Raw genomic sequence first — 10,000 nt, 5'->3', positions numbered from 1 at the left:
GCAGGTATTTTATTTTTTTTAAATGAAGGAATATTTATAAAATTCGTTGTAGTGTTACAATAAGTAGCTCCGCCAGGCAACACAATTTGGAATGGGCCACCACCAACAATTAAAGAAGTAGAGGGCCCATAGTTTATTAGGATTAAATTATACTGACCCAAATTACCGTAACAATAACATACGTTAGGATATGTAATATAATAATATGTATTGAAAAAAATGCTTTAATCTGATAAACAACCTCAACATTGATCAACATGTTATAGCCTATAAATATATATATGGTGATAATGTGCTTAAATCACCTTTCTGATACAATTACTATGCCGATTATATCTAGCCTATATAGGCTATTTTAATTCTTCGAGCTGCAGGCCTGTGTTTCTATTAATTCACAAGAAACTCGCGATCGAAATTGTTCAGATAGAGAGGAATACGTATTTAATCTTAATTGTCATCCCAACAACAGCAAAAGAGGTGATTTGTATAATCTTCTAATAACGTCATTAACAATTCCACCTAAATAATTAAATATAACGTACTCCCCCCCCCTCCCCCCAACCCCAACCTCCACGTGCGTAAGCCACCGTATGCATTTTAATGGCCCTGTAATTTAATTAACCACCTCTATACCACAACATTGATTTCTGGAAAAAGCTGCTGAAAGTTGAAATCTGAAAAGTCGAGCCGCCTGTAATTGCCCAAGACAGAGATGGGGTGTGTGTGTGTGTGTGTGTGTGTGTGTGTGTGTGTGTGTGTGTGTGTGTGTGTGTGTGTGTGTGTGTGTGTGTGTGTGTGTGTGTGTGTGTGTGTGTGTTGGGGAGGGGGGGGGGGGTGTGGGTGCGGGGGGGCTGGGCTGAGGTGGCCGTGTATAAATAGTGTGCTCTCAAACACACAGTCATAACAGCAGGAGTGATCTCACCTCTTCCTATTCCTCCTCCACCCCTTCCATCGCTGCGATCAGGGAAAGAGAAAGCAGCCGCTCCACGGTACAGCAGCAGACTGCAGAACGGTGGATTTTTGCGTGTGTGCAGGACCACTAAAAAACACCCACCGAATCCCCGCGCCACCATGGAAGAACTTACGGCGTTCGTCTCCAAGTCTTTCGATCAGAAAACCAAGGAGAGCAGCAAGGAAAGCGCCATCACGTACCGGGAAGTTTTGGAGAGCGGCTTGGCGAGAGCCAGGGAGCTGGGGAACTCGGAGACGAGCTTGCAGGACATAACGGAGAGCAGCCACTGTCCGGTGCATCTGTTCAAGGAACACGTTGAGCTGGAAAAGGACAAATTGAAGGACTTTAATGTTTCAAGGGCCACAGAAGGTAATGATTGTATTTTAGTTTTTTGGGGCGAAAATAATGTCATGTCGCGAAATGGAAAGGCTACGAGATGCGTTGTCCACCATGTTGGGTTGATAGCGATTTGTGCAAATCGCGTAAAGCAAAATCGACTCGTTTATTGTGCTTTTATAACATACTTTTTTTTTGTTTAATACCAACTGGAAGCAACATTGCAATGTCTGCTGTAGGGCCTATTGATTGCCCAAAATCTTCGGCCCTGTCTTCTTGATTGTTTTAAGATTGCTAATCAATTGCAAGAGTCCGGTTGAATTCGGGTCTCTGTATTATATTTAAAAAAAGATTAATTGTGTTGCCAATAACTTATTTTAAACACAGTTAATAGTAGGCCTATATTGTGTATAGTCTACTTGAAATTTGTCAATACAATTCCTGTTCTAAATTTGATTTATTTTCTATTTCCAAAAGTCAGTATTTTAGTCCCCACAACAATTAGGATCGGCCTGATTTAAATTAATCAAATCTATCTCATCAAATTAAATCCCACATTGGTGGCAGTTTTGACTGCACTTTACCGTCCGTATGCCTATACTAATAAACTTTTCATGTAGGCCTACTATAATATGCCTTTTGTTTTGCAGCAGGTGTAAATGCATTACTGCAAAACCCTGCAAAAATACACGACACATTGGAGCACTCGGTAGAATAGGAAAACAAATGTCTCTCTGTCATCAAATGGTATTAATTAAAAACAATGCCGCAAACGGATTTATTCTGATTGCTCAATGAATAGCAATTGTAGATCATTGTCTGGATGTTGAAATGTAAAGAATTGACCTCATCCGTAGGCTACTTTGTATACATAAAGCGCGCAGGAAAAGACAAACAGGCCTACTAACAGAGAAAGTTGTTCTTGCTGCCCAGTACATATTTGTAGATCCAGTTCTTCCAGAGATGTCAGACAAGGCCTAGAGTTAATGCCGCACAGGCTTTCACTTCAGCCTTGATCTCTCACTCTCATAGCTAGGATTCCTAGATATCTCTCATTCTCACAATAGCAAAGTGCACATGTTTAGCTATAGAGCCCAATTGCAGGCTCGTTTGTGTTTATTTGTGTTTTTTACGTGTGACCTGTATGTGTGTGTGTGTGACCTGTATGTGTGATATCAGTCTTATGCATGGTCATAGCAGTGCGTGCGTGTGTGTACGACCTTTTAAGCAGTGCCAGTGCGTGTGTATATGTGCGCGAACGAAAGCATGAATGCATGTGTGTGTGTGTGTGTGCATATCGACAGGCATCAACTAACACATACAAATCCTATATTCGGACCACCATTTGAACGCAGGGATATACGAGTGTAAAGAGAAGAAGGAAGACGTGAAGTCGGAGGACGAGGACGCCCAGAGCAAACTCAAACAGCGGAGGAGCCGCACCAACTTCACCCTGGAGCAGCTCAACGAGCTGGAGAGGCTGTTCGACGAGACGCACTACCCGGACGCCTTCATGCGGGAAGAGCTCAGCCAGCGGCTTGGCCTTTCGGAGGCCAGAGTGCAGGTGAGGCAACGCCTGGAAGGGATGCGCGGAGACATGCACGCGGAAGCCCGCAGCTTCTCTCCGTTGATTGGTTGATGTAGATGTTCCATACATTGTATGGTGCTCTAGTCTAGTCAGTCGATTATACTCTGTTCGATGGATTACTGGGTTGTATTATTCAACATATTTGAGTAGGTCCCATCTTTAACCCTTAGCTTGCTCAAGTTTAAATGAGCAAATAACTAAATGCAAAAAATATTGTAGGCCTTTAGGGCATATTTTATAATTATGATGCACGTTTAAGCTCTGTGGCGGTTTATAAGATTTTATATTCGTCCACTGCAATATTTAATTTCCTTATTTGTTGTGCTTTTTTACCCCCTTTGTATAGGCCTACTATAAATGTTGAACCAAGTTAAGGCTAACTTGTAACGTGCTGCTAGGATATTGTTGTGGTATTTAAGGTCGACTCGTGGTAATTCCGCATCTCAATTTAGCCGTTGTATTGATACGTTTATGGTCAACCTCAACCTCAAATGTATGGACAGAATGTTTATTGGTGGCCTGCTCTAATATATTATGATTTATAAAATAGGAAATAAATTAAAGACTTGCGTTTACATGCCTGCAAGATGTATCTACAATTACAATGCAACAATGCAAACTACAATTAATGTTCAATCGAAGATTTACAACGATGAATAAAAAAGAAAAATAGAATTTCAAGGGAGCACAGTCATAACCCATTCAGCTTTTCCCATTCATATTTCCCATATAGGCTACTACTACTAATAATACTCATGATAATAATAACCACAATAATACATACATTAATAATAAATACTCTCAGAAAAAAAGAAGATTGAAACGAAACATTTCATCTATGCTTTTAAAGCAGAAGTGTAAAGAATAGCCTACGATAGGCTACCCCAGTCTCAACACGTGGACCATTGGGAACCAACACGCTTTACTTTCAATTCGTGGCTACCCTTCGACGTAATCCTTGTAAACATCAGCCATTGTCTTAATGTGCTGGCTTGTGTGTGTGTGTGTGTGTGTGTGTGTGTGTGTGTGTGTGTGTGTGTGTGTGTGTGTGTGTGTGTGTATGCGCGCGTGTGTGTGTGTGTGTGTGTGTATATGTGTGTGTTAGTGTGTGTGTGTGTGTGTGTGTGTGTGTGTGTGTGTGTGTGTGTGTGTGTGTGTGTGTGTGCGTGTCTCTACTCCGCTGTTCAGTTTTGTAATCAGATGAGCAAGCGGCAACGGATTACAACCCGCCTCGCTACCATCTCTGGTTGTCAATTGTCGAGGTTGGGGGGAAAAGCCTAACATAATATAACACAAAATAACGATGAGCAATACGATGTACGGAGGGAATAAATCACATTACGACTCCGGGGCGAGCAAAGAAAGCATTAAACCACAGTTTCTGCTCAGAAATCACGGAGGTTTTCGTTCGGAAGAGACCGCTTTTCGATCGTCCCAGCAGATCCATTGAAAGTGGATTGAGGGACAGTGGGCTGATGGAGGGTATTAACCCGCACTTAGACGCCGGGACAGGAGCCCCGCGCGCTCCGTGCAGCTGTCACGAATCTAATTGAAAGTTATGAGAGCTGGGTGAAGAGCCGGCAGTAATTCGATTTGGACTAATATCTCTCGGTTTCTGGTGCAGCAGCTAAATTAAATGTCATTATTCACTGTCTCTAATAAAAATCAAAAGGAAATGAGATTAGGGGGTATTTGTGAGGCGCATCATTGAGTGGTCCTTAATGAAGAAATAACTGTCTCAAGCAGTGTAGTTCACTTTACTTAACATACTGGCTCATAATTGGAATTGATCCCGAGCTGTCTAATATTGCCCTGGATTAATCCGATTTTGTTTTTCTGCTTAAATTTTAAAAACACCTGCTTTTCATAAACAACAACAGTTTCCTTCCATTCCTACAACATGATAACATAACCAGGCGTTTGCCTACACAGTTAATCTAGAGTCTGTATACTAATAATCTTAATAATAATACTAATAACAATAACCAAAATACTAATACTAATACGAATTTTAATACTTTTACTACTACTAAATAAATAAGTACACAAAATCGAAATAATAATTATATACTATAATCCGTTATACTGCAAATTGAATAATAGGCTTACATAATTAAGAATTTCATTAATATAGCCTATTCAATGGATTTAGAACGGGATGAGGCCATTAACAGTCTTCACAATGTCTTCATCAGCAACATGCACTCCGCCTTATTGACAAGTGGATTATAGGAGCCTCATCGACAGATGCACAACGATGATCTTGTTCCTCCAAATGGCTTCGGCACCTTGAGTAATTAGAGTGCGCCCTTTGTGGTCCGTGTAGTCGCTAATTTTGCAACTGTAAATGATAATCATTACAGGGTCGGAGGGGAGAGCAGATAATGTTATTCATGAAGGGCAAATTAGGTTGATGATGATGATTAACAATAGGCCGTAGCCTATAGGCTTAACTTCTTAGCGAGAACAAATTGGAAGGATATTCATCTGGCTTACGTTTCTTTTTGCTTCTGAAACGAACGAAAACTTTTTTCATAAGGCTATGGTAAACATAGCCCCCCCCACACACACAAGCACTCCCCCTTTTTCCAACAAGATTTGTATTTAATTTTAAAAAGCAAGCATTCCATTAAAATATAAGGACATTATAAGTAGCACAATTTTGATCCGAAATTACTAATGTGTACAATGATATGTTGTGATATGCATATTCAACAATGACAATATAACACATTACATTTGCACTTTGATATTACAGGTGTGGTTTCAAAACAGAAGAGCAAAGTGTCGAAAACAAGAAAACCAGATGCACAAAGGTAACTACGATTGTATGTGATCCAAACTTTCCAGAACACCCTTTACACATTTTCAACAATTGTGTCCGTCAATTAAGAGCATTGGAATTATTAAACATACACAAATGTTTCTCATTTTAACACTACAAAATTCCTTTTGTAATGTTTTTTAAAACTGTTTGTGAATGGAAATGTGAACTGCAGTCTCTTGATCTCACATAACAACAACTGTCTGGATGTCTGACAGACATCTCTCCCTTCTCCCCAGGTGTGATCCTTGGCACTGCCAGTCACCTGGACGCCTGCAGAGTCGCACCCTACGTCAACATGGGAGCCCTGCGGATGCCCTTCCAACAGGTACAGCCACCGTCCCAACGCCGTACCATTACCACGGGGTGTGTGCACAGATGGGGCCCCCGAGGTTAGGTCTGGGAGCAGATTGTAGAATAGCGAGGGGATTGATTTAGTGTTTCATTTAGTAGTTGGAAGCCGATGATTATTCTTTTACTTGTGTTTTCAATTTTTTTTAAGGAAGATCTAGAGGCTAGGTCACTGCTTTCGGAGCGTGAGGGGCCTGTTGAGCAATTTAAGACCATTGGGAACTCCATTTGACAATTTCGAGTTTGAGTTAGTGCTGCATGATGGGGCTTTTTAGTGTGTGTGTGTGTGTGTGTGTGTGTGTGTGTGTGTGTGTGTGTGTGTGTGTGTGTGTGTGTGTGTGTGTGTGTGTGTGTGTGTGTGTGCGTGTGTCCCTCTTCAAGGCATATGCATGCATACCCAAACAAGATAGTGTGTGTGTGTGTGTGTCTGTGCGTGTCTATGCTCTTAGTATAGCATTGTTGTCTGTTTGTGTGACTAAGTGTTGCTGATGTTGCGTCAGGTGTCTGTTGTAGGATTATGTAGCTTGGTTGTAAACAACCCCAGCTCACCTTTCACCTCCTGGCTGTGATCTTAAGGCAGGAGGGTAGGCAAGTGTAGTGTGTGTGTGTGCGTGTGTGTGTGTGTGTGTGTGTGTGTGTGTGTGTGTGTGTGTGTGTGTGTGTGTGTGTGTGTGTGTATGTGTGTGTGTGTGTGTGTGTGTGTGTTAGTGTGTATTTCTGTATGTTTTTGTCTGTTTGTCTTTGATAGTGTGTGAATTATGTGTGAATGTGTGTGTGTTGGTTTGTCTTCATGCCTCTTTGTTAGTATAAATATGTCTTGTGAGTTTGTGTGTGCCTGTGTTTCAGTGTGTGTTTGTGTGCGTGTATGTGTTTGTGTGTATTTTTGTGTGTGTGTTTGTCAGTTTATGTCAGTATGTGTGTGTGTGTGTGTGTGTGTGTGTGTGTGTGTGTGTGTGTGTGTGTGTGTGTGTGTGTGTGTGTGTGTGTGTGTGTGTGTGTGTTTGTTAGTCAAAGTGTGCGTGTACTACATGCAGGCAGAGAGTAGAGGTGGACAGACATTTGATCCGCGGCTATACACTACGTAGCATCATGGCTGCTGCTAGCCAGCCAGTCTCTCCCGTTGTGAAAAGCGCCAGCCTAATTAAGCCAACAGTGCGGCAGGCGCGAGCACATAAAAGAGATGATGAAAGCGGGGAACGGAGTGGGCCCTGATGGTTATTGGCATTGAGCTGGCAGGGGTGAAGGCATGAGACCTGCATACAGAGAGAGACTCACTGCACAAGGTTGAGCTGAGACAGGCTGGAGCTAGCTAGGGCACACATTTAGTCTTTCAGAGTCCGTATCCAGAGTCAACCTTTCCACAGACATCACGCGCCGCGTGTTTACCAATGTGAATGTGTAACGAGCTGCCATGGGTTGATGTGCACGCGGGACGTGGACTTGTAAATTCAACACATGTAGACATGGATATGAAGACACACAAGACACACAATCACATACATACACACACACATGCACACACATGCACCCACACACATACACCCACAAACATGCACGCATGCACACATACACATGCACACACACACACACACACACACACACACACACACACACACACACACACACACACACACACACACACACACACACACACACACACATGGACACACATACACACACAGACTCGCACACACACTCAGGCATAACTGCACGTGCACATAAACACCAACACATATACAAAAAAAGGTCATCCATGATTCAGAATGCATTCAATGTTCAGTAAGTTCTGAGATAAGTTTCGATGAGTTATCATTTTAAATATATGCACATGATCCAACTGGACTGTTGACTTTGGTAGATGTTTGTTATTCATGTCATCAAATGCTGAGCAAGTACAAAAGACTCAAGATTGCACTGAAAGCATATGCAGTATATATTACACTTTATATTGATTTACACATTAAGTTAAGCGGCACGCACGTTTGTCATTTCTTTTTGGGACATTTTGGGTTGCATTAAAGTTTGTAATTTGCTGAAATGCTGGGCCAAGGCAAAACGTTGACTAGGGGTTGCCTCAAATTAATTCATATTGGGTTGGAGGAGAAATGAAGCAGCACCAGTATCTTTCCCAATGGTGTTTGAAATGGGAAATGTGCTACACCCAAGTTAATTTCTATCTCTAAAGCACAGGGATGCCTAATTTTCACCTACTTCATAAAAAATAATTACCAAGAGGGTGAGATGTAACACGCTATGCTCCTAAAGCACCCCCGCCAGCCAGCTCCAAGCTCAGGAACATCGAGATAAATATTTATAACTCCAAATATGTGGATATCTTTTTAGTGCAAAATTGTTTATTTATGCAATTGAATCCATAATGAGCATAACAAGGCGGTGCGTATCTCCATGGGTATGAGCGCTTCCTCCGTCTGCATTAAGCCAATGGGCAGTGGCTCCCTGGGAAACACTTTGATTCTAGACTGTTCAATTGGATGTGGTGCCTGAGCGTAATGTATGATTCATTAACTTTTAGAATAGCTGACGAGGAGAGAAAAAAAAAAGTGGGTGAGGCTCAGAGTGCTGCCCCTTAGCTATTTTCTTAGAAAACACGCCACAAGCAACGCCTTTGACGGGGTAACATGTGAAAGGTGTGGCACGGGGTGGGAGGCATTTAAGAGTGTCAAACTGTGAAACCGAAACCCCTTTAGTTTCCTCTCACACACACACACACACACACACACACACACACACAAACACACACACTTGCACACACACACTTGCACACACACAAACACTCGCACACACACACACACACACACACACACACACACACAGACACAGACACAGACACACACACACACACACACACACACACACACACACACACACACACACACACTCGCACTCGCACACACGCACACGCCACCCACGGCTCGTGCCATTAACACTTGTCTGTGGCTCTCCTCTCCCCCAGGTCCAAGCCCAGCTTCAGCTGGAGGGCGTCGCCCACTCTCACCCACACCTGCACCCCCACCTGGCCGCTCACGCCCCCTACCTGATGTTCCCGCCCCCTCCCTTCGGACTACCTATTGCGTCGCTGGCGGACTCCGCCTCGGCGGCGGCGGCGGTGGCGGCAGCCGCCAAGAGCAACAGCAAGAACTCAAGCATCGCCGACCTGCGGCTCAAGGCAAGGAAACACACCGAGGCTTTGGGACTCTGACCCTACCAGGGGCGCCCCCCCCCCCCCCCCCCCCCCATCCCCACCCAACCCCCTCTCTCCCGCCTCCCTCCCCTCCGCGCGCCTGACGGCCATAATCGCCTCTCACACAAGACTGAGCCTGTGAAAAGAGAAAGAGGGCCCACGACACTCACAGCTAATACTAAACTAAACAAAAAACACTGAGCGGGAGAGAGAGAGAGAGAGAGAGAGAGAGAGAGAGAGAGAGAGAGAGAGAGGAGAGAAACGCACAGACACACAATGGAGACATGGGGGGGGGGGGCGGTGGTTAGGAGGAGGTGTTCGTGGAGGTGGTGGTGGAGGAGGTGGTGGTGGTGGTGTTGGTGGTGGTGGTGGTGGTGGTGGTGGGGGAGGCGATAGAGAGAATGTGTGTGAGAGAGAGAGAGAGAGAGAGGAAAATCAGAGGCTGGGGGTTGGTGGAGGGGAGAGAACAGTGGAGGAGGAAAAAACTGAGGAAAAATGGATGAGGAGGAGGAGGAAGAGGAGGAGGAGGAGGAGGAGGAGGGGGCGAGAAAATTGTCACAAAACCAGCTGCCAAAACAAACCACTTGTAGAGTAACGGTAATTAAATACCAATGAAATCACCTTTTACTTTTCGCCCAACAGGCAGGACTTCTGCGAGGCCAGTGGCTCAGTCCACTCCAGGCACAGATCACAAGCCCAGGACCGTACAAACACATGTGGATGTCTGTGTGAGGGCCAGCCGGGCCC

The 10,000-nt window shown here is 44.0% G+C and overlaps 1 protein-coding gene across 3 annotated transcripts in view; it reads left to right on the top strand.

Moving 5' to 3' along the window:
* Window positions 1–917: 917 nt before the first annotated feature.
* Window positions 918–10,000, top strand: part of shox (short stature homeobox) — a 9,284-nt gene continuing 201 nt past the window's right edge. The window contains exons 1-6 of one of the 3 annotated variants that reach the window (XM_056579069.1): window positions 918–1,321; window positions 2,644–2,852; window positions 5,635–5,692; window positions 5,940–6,028; window positions 9,026–9,238; window positions 9,896–10,000. The exon at window positions 9,896–10,000 is cut by the window's right edge and continues 201 nt beyond it. In XM_056579069.1, coding sequence (XP_056435044.1) covers window positions 1,072–1,321; window positions 2,644–2,852; window positions 5,635–5,692; window positions 5,940–6,028; window positions 9,026–9,238; window positions 9,896–9,985 — 909 coding nt within the window. In that variant the 5' untranslated portion in view covers window positions 918–1,071 and the 3' untranslated portion in view covers window positions 9,986–10,000. Of the gene's footprint in view, window positions 1,322–2,643; window positions 2,853–5,634; window positions 5,705–5,918; window positions 6,029–9,025; window positions 9,239–9,895 lie in introns of all 3 variants that reach the window. The other 2 variants (XM_056579067.1, XM_056579068.1) reach the window with 2 other exon arrangements.

This window comes from Gadus chalcogrammus, chromosome 20 (genome assembly GCF_026213295.1).
Source record: "Gadus chalcogrammus isolate NIFS_2021 chromosome 20, NIFS_Gcha_1.0, whole genome shotgun sequence".
Lineage (NCBI taxonomy): Eukaryota > Metazoa > Chordata > Actinopteri > Gadiformes > Gadidae > Gadus > Gadus chalcogrammus.
Note: the sequence above shows the minus strand (reverse complement) of the source record. Positions and strands in the feature narration are given on the sequence as shown.